Raw genomic sequence first — 24,253 nt, 5'->3', positions numbered from 1 at the left:
AACCCGCAGGTGCGGTAGACGAGCAGAGCAGAGCAAAATCCGCAGGTGCGGTAGACGAGCAGAGCAGAGCAAAACCGGCAGGTGCGGTAGACGAGCAGAGCAGAGCAAAACCGGCAGGTGCGGTAGACGAGCAGAGCAAAACCGGCAGGTGCGGTAGACGAGCAGAGCAAAACCCGCAGGTGCGGTAGACTAGCAGAGCAGAGCAAAACCCGCAGGTGCGGTAGACGAGCAGAGCAGAGCAAAACCCGCAGGTGCGGTAGACGAGCAGAGCAGAGCAAAACCCGCAGGTGAGGTAGACGAGTAGAGCAGAGCAAAACCCGCAGGTGCGGTAGACGAGCAGAGCAAAACCGGCAGGTGCGGTAGACGAGCAGAGCAGAGCAAAACCGGCAGGTGCGGTAGACGAGCAGAGCAAAACCGGCAGGTGCGGTAGACGAGCAGAGCAAAACCCGCAGGTGCGGTAGACGAGCAGAGCAAAACCCGCAGGTGCGGTAGACGAGCAGAGCAGAGCAAAACCCGCAGGTGCGGTAGACGAGCAGAGCAGAGCAAAACCCGCAGGTGAGGTAGACGAGTAGAGCAGAGCAAAACCCGCAGGTGCGGTAGACGAGCAGAGCAAAACCCGCAGGTGCGGTAGACGAGCAGAGCAGAACAAAACCCGCAGGTGCGGTAGACGAGCAGAGCAGAGCAAAACCCGCAGGTGCGGTAGACGAGCAGAGCAGAGCAAAACCCGCAGGTGCGGTAAACGAGCAGAGCAGAGCAAAACCCGCAGGTGCGGTAGACGAGCAGAGCAAAACCCGCAGGTGCGGTAGACGAGCAGAGCAAAACCCGCAGGTGCGGTAGACGAGCTGAGCAAAACACGCAGGTGCGGTAGACGAGCAGAGCAGAGCAAAACCCGCAGGTGCGGTAGACGAGCAGAGCAAAACCCGCAGGTGCGGTAGACGAGCAGAGCAGAGCAAAACCCGCAGGTGCGGTAGACGAGCAGAGCAGAGCAAAACCAGCAGGTGCGGTAGACGAGCAGAGCAGAGCAAAACCCACAGGTGCGGTAGACGAGCAGAGCAAAACCCGCAGGTGCGGTAGACGTGCACAGCAGAGCAAAACCCGCAGGTGCGGTAGACGAGCAGAGCAGAGCAAAACCCGCAGGTGCGGTAGACGAGCAGAGCAGAGCAAAACCCGCAGGTGCGGTAGACGAGCAGAGCAGAGCAATACCGGCAGGTGCGGTAGACGAGCAGAGCAGAGCAAAACCGGCAGGTGCGGTAGACGAGCAGAGCAAAACCGGCAGGTGCGGTAGACGTGCACAGCAGAGCAAAACCCGCAGGTGCGGTAGACGAGCAGAGCAGAGCAAAACCCGCAGGTGCGGTAGACGAGCAGAGCAGAGCAAAACCCGCAGGTGCGGTAGACGAGCAGAGCAGAGCAAAACCGGCAGGTGCGGTAGACGAGCAGAGCAGAGCAAAACCGTCAGGTGCGGTAGACGAGCAGAGCAAAACCGGCAGGTGCGGTAGACGAGCAGAGCAAAACCCGCAGGTGCGGTAGACGAGCAGAGCAGAGCAAAACCCGCAGGTGCGGTAGACGAGCAGAGCAGAGCAAAACCCGCAGGTGCGGTAGACGAGCAGAGCAGAGCAAAACCCACAGGTGAGGTAGACGAGTAGAGCAGAGCAAAACCAGCAGGTGCGGTAGACGAGCAGAGCAAAACCCGCAGGTGCGGTAGACGAGCAGAGCAGAGCAAAACCCGCAGGTGCGGTAGACGAGCAGAGCAGAGCAAAACCCGCAGGTGCGGTAGACGAGCAGAGCAGAGCAAAACCCGCAGGTGCGGTAGACGAGCAGAGCAAAACCCGCAGGTGCGGTAGACGAGCAGATCAAAACCCGCAGGTGCGGTAGACGAGCAGAGCAGAGCAAAACCCGCAGGTGCGGTAGACGAGCAGAGCAGAGCAAAACATGCAGGTGCGGTAGACGAGCAGAGCAGAGCAAAACCCGCAGGTGCGGTAGACGAGCAGAGCAGAGCAAAACCCGCAGGTGCGGTAGACGAGCAGAGCAGAGCAAAACATGCAGGTGCGGTAGACGAGCAGAGCAGAGCAAAACCCGCAGGTGCGGTAGACGAGCAGAGCAGAGCAAAACATGCAGGTGCGGTAGACGAGCAGAGCAGAGCAAAACCCGCAGGTGCGGTAGACGAGCAGAGCAGAGCAAAACCCGCAGGTGCGGTAGACGAGCAGAGCAGAGCAAAACCCGCAGGTGCGGTAGACGAGCCGAGCAGAGCAAAACCCGCAGGTGCGGTAGACGAGCAGAGCAGAGCAAAACCCGCAGGTGCGGTAAACGAGCAGAGCAGAGCAAAACCCGCAGGTGCGGTAGACGAGCAGAGCAGAGCAAAACCCGCAGGTGCGGTAGACGAGCAGAGCAAAACCCGCAGGTGCGGTAGACGAGCAGAGCAAAACCCGCAGGTGCGGTAGACGAGCAGAGCAGAGCAAAACCCGCAGGTGCGGTAGACGAGCAGAGCAGAGCAAAACGAGCAGGTGCGGTAGACGAGCAGAGCAAAACCCACAGGTGCGGTAGACGAGCAGAGCAGAGCAAAACCCGCAGGTGCGGTAGACGTGCAGAGCAGAGCAAAACCCGCAGGTGCGGTAGACGAGCAGAGCAAAACCCGCAGGTGCGGTAGACGAGCACAGCAGAGCAAAACCCGCAGGTGCGGTAGACGAGCAGAGCAGAGCAAAACCCGCAGGTGCGGTAGACGAGCAGAGCAGAGCAAAACCCACAGGTGCGGTAGACGAGCAGAGCAGAGCAAAACCCGCAGGTGCGGTAGACGAGCAGAGCAGAGCAAAACCCGCAGGTGCGGTAGACGAGCAGAGCAAAACCGGCAGGTGCGGTAGACGAGCAGAGCAGAGCAAAACCGGCAGGTCCGGTAGACGAGCAGAGCAAAACCGGCAGGTGCGGTAGACGAGCAGAGCAAAACCCGCAGGTGCGGTAGACTAGCAGAGCAGAGCAAAACCCGCAGGTGCGGTAGACGAGCAGAGCAGAGCAAAACCCGCAGGTGCGGTAGACGAGCAGAGCAGAGCAAAACCCGCAGGTGAGGTAGACGAGTAGAGCAGAGCAAAACCCGCAGGTGCGGTAGACGAGCAGAGCAAAACCCGCAGGTGCGGTAGACGAGCAGAGCAGAGCAAAACCCGCAGGTGCGGTAGACGAGCAGAGCAGAGCAAAACCCGCAGGTGCGGTAGACGAGCAGAGCAGAGCAAAACCCGCAGGTGCGGTAGACGAGCAGAGCAGAGCAAAACCCGCAGGTGCGGTAGACGAGCAGAGCAAAACCCGCAGGTGCGGTAGACGAGCAGAGCAGAGCAAAACCCGCAGGTGCGGTAGACGAGCAGAGCAAAATCCGCAGGTGCGGTAGACGAGCAGAGCAGAGCAAAACATGCAGGTGCGGTAGACGAGCAGAGCAGAGCAAAACCCGCAGGTGCGGTAGACGAGCAGAGCAGAGCAAAACCCGCAGGTGCGGTAGACGAGCAGAGCAGAGCAAAACCCGCAGGTGCGATAGACGAGCAGAGCAGAGCAAAACCCGCAGGTGCGGTAGACGAGCAGAGCAGAGCAAAACCCGCAGGTGCGGTAGACGAGCAGAGCAGAGCAAAACCAGCAGGTGCGGTAGACGAGCAGAGCAGAGCAAAACCCGCAGGTGCGGTAGACGAGCAGAGCAGAGCAAAACCCGCAGGTGCGGTAGACGAGCAGAGCAAAACCGGCAGGTGCGGTAGACGAGCAGAGCAGAGCAAAACCCGCAGGTGCGGTAGACGAGCAGAGCAAAACCGGCAGGTGCGGTAGACGAGCAGAGCAAAACCCGCAGGTGCGGTAGACTAGCAGAGCAGAGCAAAACCCGCAGGTGCGGTAGACGAGCAGAGCTGAGCAAAACCCGCAGGTGCGGTAGACGAGCAGAGCAGAGCAAAACCCGAAGGTGAGGTAGACGAGTAGAGCAGAGCAAAACCCGCAGGTGCGGTAGACGAGCAGAGCAAAACCCGCAGGTGCGGTAGACGAGCAGAGCAGAGCAAAACCCGCAGGTGCGGTAGACGAGCAGAGCAGAGCAAAACCAGCAGGTGCGGTAGACGAGCAGAGCAGAGCAAAACCCGCAGGTGCGGTAGACGAGCAGAGCAGAGCAAAACCCGCAGGTGCGGTAGACGAGCAGAGCAAAACCCGCAGGTGCGGTAGACGAGCAGAGCAGAGCAAAACCCGCAGGTGCGGTAGACGAGCAGAGCAAAATCCGCAAGTGCGGTAGACGAGCAGAGCAGAGCAAAACATGCAGGTGCGGTAGACGAGCAGAGCAGAGCAAAACCCGCAGGTGCGGTAGACGAGCAGAGCAGAGCAAAACCCGCAGGTGCGGTAGACGAGCAGAGCAGAGCAAAACCCGCAGGTGCGATAGACGAGCAGAGCAGAGCAAAACCCGCAGGTGCGGTAGACGAGCAGAGCAGAGCAAAACCCGCAGGTGCGGTAGACGAGCAGAGCAGAGCAAAACCCGCAGGTGCGGTAGACGAGCAGAGCAGAGCAAAACCCGCAGGTGCGGTAGACGAGCAGAGCAAAACCCGCAGGTGCGGTAGACGAGCAGAGCAGAGCAAAACCGGCAGGTACGGTAGACGAGCAGAGCAGAGCAAAACCGGCAGGTGCGGTAGACGAGCAGAGCAGAGCAAAACCCGCAGGTGCGGTAGACGAGCAGAGCAAAACCCGCAGGTGCGGTAGACTAGCAGAGCAGAGCAAAACCTGCAGGTGCGGTAGGCGAGCAGAGCAGAGCAAAACCCGCAGGTGCGGTAGACGAGCAGAGCAGAGCAAAACCCGCAGGTGCGGTAGACGAGCAGAGCAGAGCAAAACCCGCAGGTGCGGTAGACGAGCAGAGCAAAACCCGCAGGTGCGGTAGACGAGCAGAGCAGAGTAAAACCCGCAGGTGCGGTAGACGAACAGAGGAAAACCGGCAGGTGCGGTAGACGAGCAGAGCAAAACCCGCAGGTGCGGTAGACGTGCAGAGCAAAACCCGCAGGTGCGGTAGACGAGCAGAGCAGAGCAAAACCCGCAGGTGAGGTAGACGAGTAGAGCAGAGCAAAACCCGCAGGTGCGGTAGACGAGCAGAGCAAAACCCGCAGGTGCGGTAGACGAGCAGAGCAGAGCAAAACCCGCAGGTGCGGTAGACGAGCAGAGCAGAGCAAAACCCGCAGGTGCGGTAGACGAGAAGAGCAGAGCAAAACCCGCAGGTGCGGTAAACGAGCAGAGCAGAGCAAAACCCGCAGGTGCGGTAGACGAGCAGAGCAAAACCCGCAGGTGCGGTAGACGAGCAGAGCAAAACCCGCAGGTGCGGTAGACGAGCTGAGCAAAACACGCAGGTGCAGTAGACGAGCAGAGCAGAGCAAAACCCGCAGGTGCGGTAGACGAGCAGAGCAAAACCCGCAGGTGCGGTAGACGAGCAGAGCAGAGCAAAACCCGCAGGTGCGGTAGACGAGCAGAGCAGAGCAAAACCAGCAGGTGCGGTAGACGAGCAGAGCAGAGCAAAACCCACAGGTGCGGTAGACGAGCAGAGCAGAGCAAAACCCGCAGGTGCGGTAGACGTGCACAGCAGAGCAAAACCCGCAGGTGCGGTAGACGAGCAGAGCAGAGCAAAACCCGCAGGTGCGGTAGACGAGCAGAGCAGAGCAAAACCAGCAGGTGCGGTAGACGAGCAGAGCAGAGCAAAACCGGCAGGTGCGGTAGACGAGCAGAGCAGAGCAAAACCGGCAGGTGCGGTAGACGAGCAGAGGAAAACCGGCAGGTGCGGTAGACGAGCAGAGCAAAACCCGCAGGTGCGGTAGACGAGCAGAGCAGAGCAAAACCCGCAGGTGCGGTAGACGAGCAGAGCAGAGCAAAACCCGCAGGTGCGGTAGACGAGCAGAGCAGAGCAAAACCCGCAGGTGAGGTAGACGAGTAGAGCAGAGTAAAACCAGCAGGTGCGGTAGACGAGCAGAGCAAAACCCGCAGGTGCGGTAGACGAGCAGAGCAGAGCAAAACCCGCAGGTGCGGTAGACGAGCAGAGCAGAGCAAAACCCGCAGGTGCGGCAGACGAGCAGAGCAGAGCAAAACCCGCAGGTGCGGTAGACGAGCAGAGCAGAGCAAAACCCGCAGGTGCGGTAGACGAGCAGAGCAAAACCCGCAGGTGCGGTAGACGAGCAGAGCAGAGCAAAACCCGCAGGTGCGGTAGACGAGCAGAGCAGAGCAAAACATGCAGGTGCGGTAGACGAACAGAGCAGAGCAAAACCCGCAGGTGCGGTAGACGAGCAGAGCAGAGCAAAACCCGCAGGTGCGGTAGACGAGCAGAGCAGAGCAAAACATGCAGGTGCGGTAGACGAGCAGAGCAGAGCAAAACCCGCAGGTGCGGTAGACGAGCAGAGCAGAGCAAAACATGCAGGTGCGGTAGACGAGCAGAGCAGAGCAAAACCCGCAGGTGCGGTAGACGAGCAGAGCAGAGCAAAACCCGCAGGTGCGGTAGACGAGCAGAGCAGAGCAAAACCCGCAGGTGCGGTAGACGAGCAGAGCAGAGCAAAACCCGCAGGTGCGGTAGACGAGCAGAGCAGAGCAAAACCCGCAGGTGCGGTAAACGAGCAGAGCAGAGCAAAACCCGCAGGTGCGGTAGACGAGCAGAGCAGAGCAAAACCCGCAGGTGCGGTAGACGAGCAGAGCAAAACTCGCAGGTGCGGTAGACGAGCAGAGCAAAACCCGCAGGTGCGGTAGACGAGCTGAGCAAAACCCGCAGGTGCGGTAGACGAGCAGAGCAGAGCAAAACCCGCAGGTGCGGTAGACGAGCAGAGCAAAACCCGCAGGTGCGGTAGACGAGCAGAGCAGAGCAAAACCCGCAGGTGCGGTAGACGAGCAGAGCAGAGCAAAACGAGCAGGTGCGGTAGACGAGCAGAGCAGAGCAAAACCCACAGGTGCGGTAGACGAGCAGAGCAGAGCAAAACCCGCAGGTGCGGTAGACGTGCAGAGCAGAGCAAAACCCGCAGGTGCGGTAGACGAGCAGAGCAAAACCCGCAGGTGCGGTAGACGAGCACAGCAGAGCAAAACCCGCAGGTGCGGTAGACGAGCAGAGCAGAGCAAAACCCGCAGGTGCGGTAGACGAGCAGAGCAGAGCAAAACCCACAGGTGCGGTAGACGAGCAGAGCAGAGCAAAACCCGCAGGTGCGGTAGACGAGCAGAGCAGAGCAAAACCCGCAGGTGCGGTAGACGAGCAGAGCAAAACCGGCAGGTGCGGTAGACGAGCAGAGCAGAGGAAAACCGGCAGGTGCGGTAGACGAGCAGAGCAGAGCAAAACCGGCAGGTGCGGTAGACGAGCAGAGCAAAACCGGCAGGTGCGGTAGACGAGCAGAGCAAAACCCGCAGGTGCGGAAGACTAGCAGAGCAGAGCAAAACCCGCAGGTGCGGTAGACGAGCAGAGCAGAGCAAAATCCGCAGGTGCGGTAGACGAGCAGAGCAGAGCAAAACCGGCAGGTGCGGTAGACGAGCAGAGCAGAGCAAAACCGGCAGGTGCGGTAGACGAGCAGAGCAAAACCGGCAGGTGCGGTAGACGAGCAGAGCAAAACCCGCAGGTGCGGTAGACTAGCAGAGCAGAGCAAAACCCGCAGGTGCGGTAGACGAGCAGAGCAGAGCAAAACCCGCAGGTGCGGTAGACGAGCAGAGCAGAGCAAAACCCGCAGGTGAGGTAGACGAGTAGAGCAGAGCAAAACCCGCAGGTGCGGTAGACGAGCAGAGCAAAACCCGCAGGTGCGGTAGACGAGCAGAGCAGAGCAAAACCCGCAGGTGCGGTAGACGAGCAGAGCAGAGCAAAACCCGCAGGTGCGGTAGACGAGCAGAGCAGAGCAAAACCCGCAGGTGCGGTAGACGAGCAGAGCAGAGCAAAACCCGCAGGTGCGGTAGACGAGCAGAGCAGAGCAAAACCCGCAGGTGAGGTAGACGAGTAGAGCAGAGCAAAACCCGCAGGTGCGGTAGACGAGCAGAGCAAAACCCGCAGGTGCGGTAGACGAGCAGAGCAGAGCAAAACCCGCAGGTGCGGTAGACGAGCAGAGCAGAGCAAAACCCGCAGGTGCGGTAGACGAGCAGAGCAGAGCAAAACCCACAGGTGCGGTAGACGAGCAGAGCAGAGCAAAACCCGCAGGTGCGGTAGACGAGCAGAGCAAAACCCGCAGGTGCGGTAGACGAGCAGAGCAGAGCAAAACCCGCAGGTGCGGTAGACGAGCAGAGCAAAATCCGCAGGTGCGGTAGACGAGCAGAGCAGAGCAAAACATGCAGGTGCGGTAGACGAGCAGAGCAGAGCAAAACCCGCAGGTGCGGTAGACGAGCAGAGCAGACCAAAACCCGCAGGTGCGGTAGACGAGCAGAGCAGAGCAAAACCCGCAGGTGCCATAGACGAGCAGAGCAGAGCAAAACCCGCAGGTGCGGTAGACGAGCAGAGCAGAGCAAAACCCGCAGGTGCGGTAGACGAGCAGAGCAGAGCAAAACCCGCAGGTGCGGTAGACGAGCAGAGCAAAACCGGCAGGTGCAGTAGACGAGCAGAGCAGAGCAAAACCGGCAGGTGCGGTAGACGAGCAGAGCAGAGCAAAACCGGCAGGTGCGGTAGACGAGCAGAGCAGAGCAAAACCCGCAGGTGCGGTAGACGAGCAGAGCAAAACCCGCAGGTGCGGTAGACTAGCAGAGCAGAGCAAAACCTGCAGGTGCGGTAGGCGAGCAGAGCAGAGCAAAACCCGCAGGTGCGGTAGACGAGCAGAGCAGAGCAAAACCCGCAGGTGCGGTAGACGAGCAGAGCAGAGCAAAACCCGCAGGTGCGGTAGACGAGCAGAGCAAAACCCGCAGGTGCGGTAGACGAGCAGAGCAGAGCAAAACCCGCAGGTGCGGTAGACGAGCAGAGCAGAGCAAAACTTGCAGGTGCGGTAGACGAGCAGAGCAAAACCCGCAGGTGCGGTAGGCGAGCAGAGCAGAACAAAACCCGCAGGTGCGGTAGACGAGCAGAGCAGAGCAAAACCCGCAGGTGCGGTAGACAGAGCAGAGCAGAGCAAAACCCGCAGGTGCGGTAGACAGGGCAGAGCAGAGCAAAACCCGCACTTGCGGTAGACGAGCAGAGGAAAACCGGCAGGTGCGGTAGACGAGCAGAGCAGAGCAAAACCGGCAGGTGCGGTAGATGAGCAGAGCAGAGCAAAACCGGCAGGTGCGGTAGACGAGCAGAGCAAAACCGGCAGGTGCGGTAGACGAGCAGAGCAGAGCAAAACCGGAAGGTGCGGTAGACGAGCAGAGTAGTGCAAAACCGGCAGGTGCGGTAGACGAGCAGAGCAGAGCAAAACCCGCAGGTGCGGTAGACGAGCAGAGCAGAGCAAAACCCGCAGGTGCGGTAGACTAGCAGAGCAGAGCAAAACCTGCAGGTGCGGTAGGCGAGCAGAGCAGAGCAAAACCCGCAGGTGCGGTAGACGAGCAGAGCAGAGCAAAACCCGCAGGTGCGGTAGACGAGCAGAGCAGAGCAAAACCCGCAGGTGCGGTAGACGAGCAGAGCAAAACCCGCAGGTGCGGTAGACGAGCAGAGCAGAGCAAAACCCGCAGGTGCGGTAGACAAGCAGAGCAGAGCAAAACTCGCAGGTGCGGTAGACGAGCAGAGCAGAGCAAAACCCGCAGGTGCGGTAGACGAGCAGAGCAGAGCAAAACCCGCAGGTGCGGTAGACGAGCAGAGCAGAGCAAAACCCGCAGGTGCGGTAGACAGAGCAGAGCAGAGCAAAACCCACAGGTGCGGTAGACAGGGAAGAGCAGAGCAAAACCCGCAGGTGCAGTAGACGAGCAGAGCAAAACCGGCAGGTGCGGTAGACGAGCAGAGCAGAGCAAAACCGGCAGGTGCGGTAGACGAGCAGAGCAGAGCAATACCGGCAGGTGCGGTAGACGAGCAGAGCAGAGCAAAACCCGCAGGTGAGGTAGACGAGTAGAGCAGAGCAAAACCCGCAGGTGCGGTAGACGAGCAGAGCAAAACCCGCAGGTGCGGTAGACGAGCAGAGCAGAGCAAAACCCGCAGGTGCGGTAGACGAGCAGAGCAGAGCAAAACCCGCAGGTGCGGTAGACGAGAAGAGCAGAGCAAAACCCGCAGGTGCGGTAAACGAGCAGAGCAGAGCAAAACCCGCAGGTGCGGTAGACGAGCAGAGCAAAACCCGCAGGTGCGGTAGACGAGCAGAGCAAAACCCGCAGGTGCGGTAGACGAGCTGAGCAAAACACGCAGGTGCAGTAGACGAGCAGAGCAGAGCAAAACCCGCAGGTGCGGTAGACGAGCAGAGCAAAACCCGCAGGTGCGGTAGACGAGCAGAGCAGAGCAAAACCCGCAGGTGCGGTAGACGAGCAGAGCAGAGCAAAACCAGCAGGTGCGGTAGACGAGCAGAGCAGAGCAAAACCCACAGGTGCGGTAGACGAGCAGAGCAGAGCAAAACCCGCAGGTGAGGTAGACGAGTAGAGCAGAGCAAAACCCGCAGGTGCGGTAGACGAGCAGAGCAAAACCCGCAGGTGCGGTAGACGAGCAGAGCAGAGCAAAACCCGCAGGTGCGGTAGACGAGCAGAGCAGAGCAAAACCCGCAGGTGCGGTAGACGAGCAGAGCAGAGCAAAACCCACAGGTGCGGTAGACGAGCAGAGCAGAGCAAAACCCGCAGGTGCGGTAGACGAGCAGAGCAAAACCCGCAGGTGCGGTAGACGAGCAGAGCAGAGCAAAACCCGCAGGTGCGGTAGACGAGCAGAGCAAAATCCGCAGGTGCGGTAGACGAGCAGAGCAGAGCAAAACATGCAGGTGCGGTAGACGAGCAGAGCAGAGCAAAACCCGCAGGTGCGGTAGACGAGCAGAGCAGACCAAAACCCGCAGGTGCGGTAGACGAGCAGAGCAGAGCAAAACCCGCAGGTGCCATAGACGAGCAGAGCAGAGCAAAACCCGCAGGTGCGGTAGACGAGCAGAGCAGAGCAAAACCCGCAGGTGCGGTAGACGAGCAGAGCAGAGCAAAACCCGCAGGTGCGGTAGACGAGCAGAGCAAAACCGGCAGGTGCAGTAGACGAGCAGAGCAGAGCAAAACCAGCAGGTGCGGTAGACGAGCAGAGCAGAGCAAAACCGGCAGGTGCGGTAGACGAGCAGAGCAGAGCAAAACCCGCAGGTGCGGTAGACGAGCAGAGCAAAACCCGCAGGTGCGGTAGACTAGCAGAGCAGAGCAAAACCTGCAGGTGCGGTAGGCGAGCAGAGCAGAGCAAAACCCGCAGGTGCGGTAGACGAGCAGAGCAGAGCAAAACCCGCAGGTGCGGTAGACGAGCAGAGCAGAGCAAAACCCGCAGGTGCGGTAGACGAGCAGAGCAAAACCCGCAGGTGCGGTAGACGAGCAGAGCAGAGCAAAACCCGCAGGTGCGGTAGACGAGCAGAGCAGAGCAAAACTTGCAGGTGCGGTAGACGAGCAGAGCAAAACCCGCAGGTGCGGTAGACGAGCAGAGCAGAACAAAACCCGCAGGTGCGGTAGACGAGCAGAGCAGAGCAAAACCCGCAGGTGCGGTAGACAGAGCAGAGCAGAGCAAAACCCGCAGGTGCGGTAGACAGGGCAGAGCAGAGCAAAACCCGCACTTGCGGTAGACGAGCAGAGGAAAACCGGCAGGTGCGGTAGACGAGCAGAGCAGAGCAAAACCGGCAGGTGCGGTAGATGAGCAGAGCAGAGCAAAACCGGCAGGTGCGGTAGACGAGCAGAGCAAAACCGGCAGGTGCGGTAGACGAGCAGAGCAGAGCAAAACCGGAAGGTGCGGTAGACGAGCAGAGTAGAGCAAAACCGGCAGGTGCGGTAGACGAGCAGAGCAGAGCAAAACCCGCAGGTGCGGTAGACGAGCAGAGCAGAGCAAAACCCGCAGGTGCGGTAGACTAGCAGAGCAGAGCAAAACCTGCAGGTGCGGTAGGCGAGCAGAGCAGAGCAAAACCCGCAGGTGCGGTAGACGAGCAGAGCAGAGCAAAACCCGCAGGTGCGGTAGACGAGCAGAGCAGAGCAAAACCCGCAGGTGCGGTAGACGAGCAGAGCAAAACCCGCAGGTGCGGTAGACGAGCAGAGCAGAGCAAAACCCGCAGGTGCGGTAGACAAGCAGAGCAGAGCAAAACTCGCAGGTGCGGTAGACGAGCAGAGCAGAGCAAAACCCGCAGGTGCGGTAGACGAGCAGAGCAGAGCAAAACCCGCAGGTGCGGTAGACAGAGCAGAGCAGAGCAAAACCCACAGGTGCGGTAGACAGGGAAGAGCAGAGCAAAACCCGCAGGTGCAGTAGACGAGCAGAGCAAAACCGGCAGGTGCGGTAGACGAGCAGAGCAGAGCAAAACCGGCAGGTGCGGTAGACGAGCAGAGCAGAGCAATACCGGCAGGTGCGGTAGACGAGCAGAGCAGAGCAAAACCCGCAGGTGCGGTAGACTAGCAGAGCAGAGCAAAACCTGCAGGTGCGGTAGGCGAGCAGAGCAGAGCAAAACCCGCAGGTGCGGTAGACGAGCAGAGCAGAGCAAAACCCGCAGGTGCGGTAGACGAGCAGAGCAGAGCAAAACCCGCAGGTGCGGTAGACGAGCAGAGCAAAACCCGCAGGTGCGGTAGACGAGCAGAGCAGAGCAAAACTCACAGGTGCGGTAGACGAGCAGAGCAGAGCAAAACCCGCAGGTGCGGTAGACGAGGAGAGCAGAGCAAAACCCGCAGGTGCGGTAGACGAGCAGAGCAGAGAAAAACCCGCAGGTGCGGTAGACAGAGCAGAGCAAAACCCGCAGGTGCGGTAGACAGGGCAGAGCAGAGCAAAACCCGCAGGTGCGGTAGACAGAGCAGAGCAGAGCAAAACCCGCAGGTGCGGTGGACAAAGCAGAGCAGAGCAAAACCCGCAGGTACGGTAGACAAGCAGAGCAGATACACACAAGGTACTTACAATGAAGAAGCGAGTGGACACAAAACTCACAAACAGAAGTGCAGAGACAACAAGTTGGAGTTAGGTGCAGGTTCAGACACTGCAGGAAAAGGAAAGATACGAACATAGAGACAAACAAGTAACAGGCTAGGACACTGTTTAGACAGGAACTGAACCAGGAACAAGATACAGGAATGAGCCTGGGAACTCAGCCCCCCAGGGTGGCGGAAACATACTAGAAGTCACAGATGCAGGCAACGGGCCTGGGTATACAGCCCCCAGGGTGGCGGAACAGACAAGATGCAGAACAGGACCTGGCAACTCAGTTGCACAGAACACACTGAAAGAAAATGTTGCTCAGGCCCCTCCTACTGGGTGGAGGGGGTTTAAGTATCCAGAGACTCACAGCAATAGGCTGGGGAGGCATTAGGACTGCGCACACGGTAACTATAAGAATCAGGCAGTAACCGCGCCGCCGCCCTAAGCAATCAGAGAAGAGACATGCACACAGCAGGTACTGGAGCAAAGTGTGCAGCCAGGAAAGATAGGTAAGATGGTGGCCTTGCAGTGGGAGGCAGTAAGCCATGCCAGCATGCCGCCAGGGATGTTACAATGGTTACTGTATGGGGGCTTATTATACTATCAGGCAGGGGCTTATTATAAGACCTAAGCTGTAAATATAATAAGCCCCTTATCTTCACCCTCCCCAGACAGCAGCTATGACATGAGATTGCACATAAACTCAGTACACAAGGCCCCCCAGTGCCCCACCCCCACTACCCCAAATCAGCTCCCTCTATTCCCCTCACATCCGCCCCACTCCCACAGTAACAGTATATGCTGCAATTCATTAAAAAAAACTAAATTGGCTCCAGCAGCACTTACATACAGTATATGAGACTGATGGTGATTGGTCCGGGCCAGGCACAATCTCTGCTGCAGCAGCTCACTAGGATTCAGGGTCCAGTGTGGACCAATCATGGCGCTCACGGGGAGGAGCTAACTACAGCTCAGCCAGCCTATAGAAGATCAGGACAGATCGGCTTGTTCAGCTACTCAGCTCAGGCAGGGAAGCGAGGGAGGTGGAGCGGCTCCTCTTCAGCAGACTACAGGCACGTGAGTCACAGCTTCTGAACAGACGCACCCGCGCTGTGTATGCTGGGTCCTGCTCTGTGTGACGTCATGTGGCAGGGCGGGCCCAGCACTATTTAAACAGCCTGCGGCCGCGGGCCCGCGGCGATGATAACACACATGCGATTGCGAATTATAATGGGGGCAATTAATGCCCCCCTGGCTCGGGCCCCGGGCGGTAGCCCAGATTGACCTCATTATAATCCGCCTATGGGTGGACCCTTTGAGCTCTAACAGACATAGTCACTCCTGAGCATGCCAAAATCTCAGTTTTCAATTTGGTACACTCCTGTGCATCCTGTAGGGCCAGGTCATAATAAGCCTTTTGAGGTTCACCAGTTAAATAAGGGGCCAACAGCTTCGCCCACTGCTCCAGCAGCAGTTTCTTCCATTCTGCTACCCTTTCTAACATAGTCAAAAATGCCTCAACATCATCACCTGGGGTCATCTTTTGCATAGCTCATCTTATCGCCTTCCAGACGTATGAGACATCACCTGGACTTGCTGCGGACATCCCCTGCCTGGAGTTCTATCTGCTGTTGCTGCTATTGGATCTGCTGCATCAGGAGTTTGTCTCCTGCTGTACTTGCTACTGTTCTCAGTGCTGCTAGAGCTGCTCTCGGTATTGCTGGAGCTACTGCTGCTCTCGGTGCTGCTGCTGCTGCTCTCAGTGCTTCTGGTGCTGCTTTTGGTTTAGGATAAGGTGCTTGATCAGCTCCTCCATTTTGTCTGACTGCTGTTCCATCCCTATTGCCACCTTTACCCAGGACATGCAGTTTGTCCACAGCCGTCACACTTGCTTTCTGGGGAACTTGCCCGCACTTCTTGCACTAACTGTGGTAGATCGGCTCACTCGGCTGCTCACAGAGGTAGACACAGGAATGAGCTTGTGTTAATTTACTGCTGATTTATTAGAATACGGCATAAGCTAATGCAAGGTTCAACAAAATAAGCATGGCCTTTCTGGCATAACGGGAAACAAAAGCTAACGTATAGCACAGTCCATATGTCCGCTCAGGGTACAACAACAAAACTCTCTTTCCTCCAGACACACAACCCAAATAAACACAGACATTTAACCTCTCGAACCACACCCTTGATGTGGAGATATTATGAGTAGCAATCCCGCCCATCTCTTACAGCTACTCTAAAAAAAACAACAACTTCTAGGTTTCACATCACTGAAGATAGTAATCTTTGTGATACATATCTCCCCTCACATACATTGCCGTGACTTTGTCACAATATATATACCTATAGCTAGATTTCCTTTCTGCGTTAGACAAATAAATTGTGCTGTCTGATTAACACTGCCTCCTCACTGTCTGCGTTGATGCATCAAAGTGACCTGATAACAAAGACAACACTAGAACCACCAAGAGTGCATGAATATATCACCTAGTTTAGTATAAGTCAGCCCCATTGTGACAGAGTCACTGGCAATGTATGTGAAAGGAGATATGTATCACGAAGATTGCTATCTTCCGTGATGTGAAACCCAGAAGTTTCTCTCCAGCATGTTAAGTGCTGAGGGGTTAATTTTTGTGAGTAGGAGTAAGAGATGGGCAGGATGGCAACTCACCATGTCTATACCCCAAGGGTGTGGTGTGGTTCACCAGGTTAAATGTCCACCCACTGAGTTTTTTTTCCTTCTGTGTGTCTGGAGACAAAAGGAGCTCTAGAGAAGTGTTTATGTGAAACTGTGCTGAACTCTGTACTCTGTTTTTGTACCCTAAGCGGGCATATTCCCACAGGTATATGAACTGTGCTATGCGTTATCTTTTGTTTTCCAGTTTTTGCCAGAAAGGCCACGTTTATTTTGTTGAAACCTGCACTTGTTTATGCAATGTTTTAAATAAACCAGAAGAAGAAACATTACTGTTTCTACCTCTGTGAGAGCTGAGTGAGTAGCATTGCCGCAGTTGGTGGAGAATGTGGGCAACATTTCAGGAACATGTGTAACGTTATATGTCCTGGGTAAAGGCCGCAAGCCAGCGAGAGACGTCCGGCAGCATGGCAGCATTAAAAACCTGGTCCAGACACAGCAGCAGGAGATGAACAAGCTATTGCTACAGGAGATAGAACAGCAGAAAATGCAGCTGCAGCTTCAACATGAGCAGCTGCAACATATGCAGCTTTTGGCGAGCGTCATCCGTGGCAGGCAGACAGTCCCACCCCCAGGTCCAGCTGAAGACTCACACGTCCGGAAGACGGGCCATGCAGAAGATGACTCCGGGAGATGATGTGGAAGCCTTTCTTATGGTTTTCAAGAGGATCGCTGATCAGGAGAGACTTTCTCCAGAGCAGTGCGTGAAGGTGCTGGGGCTATATTTGACAAGTGAACCTCAAAAGGTGTATTATGACTTAGAATTGCAGGATGCCAAGGAATACGCCAATTTAAAAAACAAAATCTTGGCACGGTTGGGAGTAACTATGTTGGTGAGAGCCCAATGAGTCCGCCACAGGGCATATGCCAGTGACAAACCCCCTCACTCGCAAATGTTTGACTTGCTACATCTACCCCAAAAGTGGTTGCAACCAGAGTTTTCCACTCCTGCCCAGATGGTCGAGTGTGACGTGATGGACCGATTCATCCACTCCTTTCCCAGGTTGGTGCAGACCTGGGTTGCCCAGGGTGTCCCTCAGAACACTGATGACCTGGTTGGCCTAGTGGAGAGGTTCCAGGTTGTCGAGAAATCTTAAGGAAAAATGACATCATCACTTCCCTGTACTGGAATACCCAAAATCGGGCAGGCTCACCACGGAGGGGGCCTAGAGCCCCTAATGGGGGACATCATTATTCTGCTGAGGGTTCCCCAAAGGCTGCTGTTAAGGATGTGATCTGTTGGCAATATCACAATCCTGAACACGTAGCAACTCGGTGTCATATGTTCCCTGAATCGATTGACTGCAGCCTAGGCCTGTGTTGTTCCTATTACACCTGTCCGGCCTCTAGTGTGGACTGACAACTCGGCGAGGGGCCACAGGCATGTGCCGTGTCAGTTAATGGGGTAATGGTACTTGGATGTTTGGACTCGGGAAGTCTGGTGACCCTGATCAATGATACTCTTCCACACCAGTTGATCCCTGACAAATTTGTGGGCATTTGTTGTATACACGGAGACGCCAAGGACTACCCTGTGGCCATGGGAACAGATTGCAGTACCAAATCCCATGCGGTCAGGGTAGTCAGACTTGATACACCCAGTCATATTGGGTCGGGATTTTTCCTTATTTTTGAACTTATGGCAAAAGGGAGGCCATACTGAGTGCCTCAGACAAAAGCCAGATCCCTCAAGAAGAAACCCTATCGAAATCAAAGGTGGATGAGTTCTGTTTATGTGCCCTTGCCGGGGAGGACAAGACGGTGACAGAGAAGGCCATCATCCCTTAGTTGATAGTGTCCAGAGAGAACTTTGGGACTGCTCAAATGAGGGACCTTACCTACAAAGGGGGCATTTGAAAATGTTACTGTCTGTAATGGGGCTGCTCAAGAGCCAGGAGTAGACACTAGGTTCCCACACTTTGCAGTCAATGGGGGGTTATAATATCGGGTGACAAAATTGAAGGGAGAGAAAATAGTCAAGCAACTGTTGGTTCCAGGGCCATTGGCAAAGAGTTCTAGACATGGCCCATTCTCATGTTTTGGGGGGACATCTGGGAGTGGAAAAAACTCAGGAGAGGATAATGCGGAGGTTCTATTGACCCGGATGCGACTGGGAGATCCTAAATTATTGTAGGTGCTGCCCCACCTGCCAGATAATCGTTCCCTCTTTTCACTTCTGGCATCCCCTAGTCCCGTTACCTGTTATAAGGGTCCCATTTGAGTGAATTGCCATGGACCTAGTAGTAGTTAGGTCTACACGGGGACATCAATTCACCCTGGTGGTCATGGACTATGCAACCCGTTATCCCAAGGCTGTACGACTAAGGAACTCTTCTGCCAAGAGTATAGCCAGAGAGCGTGTCCATATCTTTTCTAGGATGGGCCTGTCAAAAGAGATCTTGAAGGACCAAGGGACACCCTTCATGAGCAAAGTGATGAAGGAGCTGTGTAAGGTCCTTTAGACTGCACAGCTGCGAGTCTCAGTCTACCATACACAGACAGATAGGTTAGTGGAGCGCTTCAATAAGACCTTAAAGGCAATGCTCAAGAAGGTCATTGAGAAGGATCAACGAGACTGGGACTACTAGCCTCCGTTTCTGTTCTTCTCTGTCAGTGAAGTTCCTCAAACCTCTACTGGCTCTCTCTTCGAGCCCGTATATGGTCGACATCCGCGAGGGCTCCTGGATATCACAAAGGAAACCTGGGAAGCCGAGGTCACGCCCAAATGGAGCATCATAGATCCTGCCACCCAGATACAGGAGGGAATGGCAAAAGTGATGCCTATTGTGAAGGCGCATCTCCTCCAAGCACAAGAGGCACAGGGAAGGGTTTATAACCAATCATCGAGGCTGAGGCAGTTCCAGCTTAGGGACCGTATACTGGTGCTTATCCCCACAGTCAAGACCAAGTTCCTGGCCAAGGTGATGGTGGAGCATGACGTTCTGACAGAGCCACATATAAGGGTGAACCTGAAGCAATAAAGAATTCCCTAAGCATGACGTGAGGTTATCTTAAATGAGGTGAAGAGAATGCTAGACCTCGGCGTGATTGAGGAGTCAAAAAGCGGATGGTTGAGTTCCATTGTCCTCATGCCGAAGCCCGATGGTGAGTGGTGGTTTTGTAACAACTACCGGAGGTTGAATGAAGTGTCCAAATTTGACGCATATCCGAAATTATTGAAATAAATAATTTAAAAAAGGGCGTGGGGTCCCCCTCCATTTTTGATAACAAGGTACAATGCGAAGGTACAGCAGACAGTTGGGGGCTGGCAAGGTCATGGATATTTCACCCTCCCCAGCCTAAAAATAGCAGCCCGCAGCTGCCCCAGAAAACGTGCATCCATTAGATGCGCCAATTCTCGCACTTTGCCTGGCTCTTCCCGCTTGCCCTGGTGTATTTGAAGCGGGGTAATATTTGACGAAATATTACATCAAAATTAGCAATGGAAGTCTATGGGACCGGGGAAAAAATCAAACAGTACTCGGATGACATCTGAGTGCAGTCTGATTTTCATGGTCTATCGGAAAGGAGAAGATAAGATAAGATAAGATATACTTTATTTATCCCGGAGGAAATTGCGGTATCACAGCAGCAGAACACAGATCTCGAACATGACACATATGATAACATAACATTTGGAATGCTTTAGACATTGCTTTTCAGACATTTGTTAAACACCCCCATAGCTGTTGGAACAAACGATCTCCTGTATTTTTCCTTTTTACACCTTAGTTGTATTAGGCGATTGCTGAATGTGCTCTTCTGTTTCGCAAACAGTTCATAAAGCGGGTGTGTGTTGTTGCCCATTATAGCTCTGCACTTCTTCTTAATCCTATCCTCTACCACCTCTTCAAAAGTCCCAAGCTGTAGGCCCACCGTCGCGCTAGCCTTCTTTATAAGTTTGTTGAGCTTGTTGGCGTCAGCAACACGCACACTGTTACCCCAGCAAATTATTGCCGCAAAGGTGGCACTAGCCACAATGGATTGGTAGAACACCTCAAGCATTTTGCCACACACATTAAAAGACCTTAACTTCCTTAGGAAGTACAATCTACTCATCCCCTTCTTGTAGACCTTCTCCATGTGGCACTTCCAGTCTAGCTTGCTATCCAGGTAAACCCCCAAATATTTGAAACTGTCCACCATCTCCACATCCTGACCGTCAATGGTAACAGGTAGGCATACCTTCTTGCACCTTCCATAGCTCATCACCAACTCCCTGGTTTTCTTAACATTTAGTTCTAGATGGTTAGCCTGGCACCATACTACAAAGTCTGCAACCACCCTTCTATATTCCTCTTCATCCCGGTCCTTCCCAATACCGCCAACTATCACAGAGTCATCCGAGTACTTCTGGAGGTGACAACGGTCTGATTTATACTGAAAGTCAGCTGTGTACAATGTAAAGAGGAATGGCGACAGCACTGTTCCCTGCGGGGCTCCGACACTGCTCAGTACACTATCTGATGTAGCCGTCCCCCACCTAACAAACTGTGGCCTATCCGACAGGTAGTCAATTATCCAATTCACAAGTCCCTCATCCACCGCCATTTTAATCAACTTTCCACGCAGTAAGAGTGGCTGTAATGTGTTGAACGCACTAGAGAAATCAAAGAACAAAGCACGCACAGTGGTTCCATCATTGTCCAAAAAGGAATGTACTGTTTGTAGCAGAGACGCTACAGCATCGTCCACCCCCAGTCCCTGCCGGTACGCAAACTGAAGAGCATCAGTATGCGCCATCACCCTCGGACACAAGTGAGCAAGTACTATTCTCTCCAAGGACTTCATCGCATGCGATGTTAAGGCCACCGGTCTATAGTCCCCCGGGGAAGCCGGGAAGGTAGTCTTGGGAACCGGCACCAGGCAGGAAGTCTTCCATAGCACTGGTACTCTCTTTGATTGTAAGCTCTGGTTAAAGAGATGCTGGAAGACAGTACACAACTGATTTGCACACACTCTGAGGACACGTGGACTGAGACCGTCAGGCGAATAATCTTTTTCTTGTGTCCACCTACATGAAAAATTGATGACACTCGGGACAGACTTTGATCAGCTTCTAATCAAACTCTGCTAAAAAAAATCTGCCAAATCAAAAAAAATCTGCCAGATTATACAGAATGCCTGTTAGGCATCACATGTCTGTGTTTGCAGTACATGTGGCATCCGTTTTTTTCACAGATGCCACACATATCCATTGTAACCTATGCTACTATATGAACATGTCTTTGTTTTTACATGGAACGGGTATCCATGCAAAATACACGGAGACATGTTAAATTTTCCAGGCAGCACAGATGACAAGGTCCAATAAAAGTCTATAGGTCAGTGAAAAACATGTACAGCACACGCATGGCATCTGTGGCTGTACGTGTTTAACATTGCATAGTATAGGAGAAGCTTTGTATTTGAATTGTTTCTTTAACCATACTGGAAAAACACTAATGGTAAAAAGGGACACACTGATGACCTACTGATGGAAAACACTGATAACACTTGTACCAGTTTTTCACTTATGTGTTTTATATGGATGTGTGAAGGGGGTCTTAGACCCTGCTTCTGGCTGCATCTAACATGCCATGGTAGCTGACAGGCGGGGAGGTCATTACTTGACCTCTTGCACCCATAACTAGCATTGCATCTCCACGATCATGTCGCAGAGGTGCCAACGGGGTGAGAGAGTGAGCCCAGTACCAGTACGTCCAGTATCGGGAAGGGGTTAAATAGTCACATATAACAATAGCTCAGTTTATAAGATTAACTTCCCCCTACACACACACAACACAATACACATAAACAAGCTCCCAAAACATAGCTGATAGACCCCAAAAAACTGCTCATACATAGAAAATAATCCAAAATGATATCTACAAGATACTTCCTGTTTAACATGTGGGAAAATAGTGGCAATGCCTCCAACAGTGCAGATAGCATCCTACGAAACTGTAATTAAATATTCATACACTTCCAAATAAGATCAGGATCTGCGGGCATCATGAGGCAGGAGAGGGAAGGCAGCTAACAAAAAACCCTTAACAATGATGTTCCCTCAGAAGAAATCTAATTCAGGCTGTAAGGTAAGACCATGCAATCCTAACCACTTGGCCACCAAGCCCCTGTAGTCTTCATTCCATGTACACTAACAGCTCATTACATTGTATTGGTCATGGAACCAGTGGTGCGGCTATTTCTCTCAAGTGTGCCAGGAGCAGTTTTTTAACAAGACAGCGCCAGGCTGCATGTTGCTGGTGCTACTGTCTGCAGCCTGCGTGGCCTAATGCTAAAATTGCCTGCAGCATCTCCGGACTTGACTCCCATCGAGCACATCTGGGATGTCATTGCTCGGTAAGTGACCAGGAGCTGCCAACAGCAGATCTTGATAATTTGCCAAAGTGCATTCAGTGTGGCAGAACATTCCTCAGGCAACCATTAATAACCTCATTGATAACAGCCAAGAGTGTAAGAGCTGGGATTTCTGTGCTTGACGATCATACTCGATACTGAATAAATTGATATGTGTTGAAAATGTTGTTTCCATTTTTTTTTCATCATTGGCATATACTGAACATATTTATCAACCCCATCATTCCACTACTTTTCATTCTTGGTGTTGCAATTTCAGTGTTAAACAGTGTATTTATACTGTTATAGTGACAGCAGTATCCTTCTTGTAACTGGTTAAAGTGTGATTATCAATATCATTAGAATGGACATCCCCTTTAATATTGCTCACTTTCTTTTTAGGCATTGGAAAAAAGGCGAGCCAAATAATAATGATGATGATGAAGATTGTGCCCACTTGTGGACCTTTGGAGAGTGGAATGATGTTCCCTGTGATTATCAAGCTTATGGGATCTGTGAGAAGGAGCTCTGACTTCATCTTGCAAACCTAGAGCCCAATAGGGCTGACTATATGATTGAAGAAAATTAAGCTTCCTGTATAATTTATCCTTGCATGATTTATGTCTTTGTTGTTTATATTTTACATTAGTGTTGGTTAACGGTTGAAAAAAGTGCTCTTGCGTGGACATTTGCGAGTTTTTAATCCTACATAACTAATGTTACCAACACATAAACTATTCGGTCAGTCTTTAAATGGAATAAGATCCAATTGGTAGACTAAATGTCAAACTATGAGAAATTTTAGATACACCACCATGTTGACAGATGCTATAAGAAACTAATAAAACAACAAGTAATCAAAACAAATTAAAAACCTACATATATAAATAAATATATATATATATATATATATATATAGATAGATAGATATAGAATAGAGGTACAATCTAAATTGAATTGGAGGAATGACAATGTTGTAGGTATGTTTTGCTACATTTGTTCAAGAGAAAAATTTTCTTGAGTTGGTAGGGAAATCAATCGCAGACCAAGCTCAGTAGAAAAACAATTATATTTTTTTCTCGCACACAGTGTCACATAAGCTTGATACAATACACAGATGAGGCATATGGTCTTAAAGGGAATATGTCAGCAGATTTTTGCTATGCAATCTGAGGACAGTATGAAGTAGGGGCTGAGAAACAGATTTCAGGGATGTATCACTTATAAGGCTATGTGCTGTTGTTTATATACAATGAATGTTTTATTACCAGGAGATTATCACTCCCTGGACCACAGTGCACATGAGCCCTGGTCCAACCACGCCCCCTCCTGGGATAAGCAGCTTCTCTCAAAAGAAAATGCACAAAGAAAGCTGTGGTGTGGGTGAGGTGGGCTTTCTGAGCTCTGTTTCATGCTACAACTAAAAACTCTGAAAAAGCCAATAAATACACTCCCTTTAATTAAACAATTATGTATTTTTTGAAAATATAAATCAACACAGAAAAAAACACACATTAAAAACAATAAGCAAGATTGTACTGCAGTAAACACAGGTAAATATGCATACAGATATGTCAGTCCAAAGGTGTTTCTGAATGTCGCCTATTTCCTACTAATGACCCATGTGGATAAAATACATTACATTTTATACATATTAAATACTTCAGATATAAATGGGTATTACCGTATTTTTCGGACTATAAGACGCACTTTTTTACTCCAAAATTTTTGAGGAAAGTGGGGGGTGCGTCTTATAATTTTTTCTAAATTTTGGCAGCCGTTGTACTCACTGCATACCCTAAAGCTGTATAGCAGAACCGCTCCTTTCTAATGGGAACATGTCATTACTGAGGCCCACCTCTATGTGTCTTTAAATTGGTATTGGGTTTTTTCCCAAATTTTAGCAGCCGTTGTACTCACTGCATATCCTATAACTGTGTAGTGACGCGCCCCCTGGGCCATGGGGTACACGGTAGCCGGGCCGGTCGATGCTGGGGGATGTCACAGTGGCAGTGACCCGGTCCATGACCCAGGGCGGTCAATAAAAGGGGAAAAGTAAAAGGGGAATGAAGATTTTATAGAAATAATGTTCGTGACGCCATTATTTAGCTGAGCCTGATTCTTCTCCACTAGTTTAGGGGCAGGACTGGCTTGTTCTAGAACCTTCTACCTTCCTTTTATACTCCTTCCTGACGGCGCTCCCCTGATCTACTTCCTCCACCCACACCCACTACATGGTTCCCTCTCTCTCGGTTCCCCCTCTTCCAACCAGGGACAGGGCTCAGCATTGTACA

General features: G+C 53.2%; 1 protein-coding gene across 2 annotated transcripts in view; it reads left to right on the top strand.

The window, feature by feature from the left end:
• LOC141166933 (hepatic lectin-like) overlaps positions 1–23,427 on the top strand; it is a 99,016-nt gene extending 75,589 nt beyond the window's left edge. For both annotated transcript variants that reach the window (XM_073654140.1, XM_073654141.1), the window contains one exon: positions 22,362–23,427. In XM_073654140.1, coding sequence (XP_073510241.1) covers positions 22,362–22,491 — 130 coding nt within the window. In that variant the 3' untranslated portion in view covers positions 22,492–23,427. The remainder of the gene's footprint in view (positions 1–22,361) is intronic.
• Positions 23,428–24,253: the final 826 nt, after the last annotated feature.

This window comes from Phyllobates terribilis, unplaced genomic scaffold (genome assembly GCF_046119375.1).
Source record: "Phyllobates terribilis strain yellow unplaced genomic scaffold, ASM4611937v1 Scaffold_11__3_contigs__length_659146591, whole genome shotgun sequence".
Classification (NCBI taxonomy): domain Eukaryota; kingdom Metazoa; phylum Chordata; class Amphibia; order Anura; family Dendrobatidae; genus Phyllobates; species Phyllobates terribilis.
The sequence above is the reverse complement of the archived record's forward strand: the minus strand, read 5'-3'. Positions and strand labels throughout refer to the sequence as shown.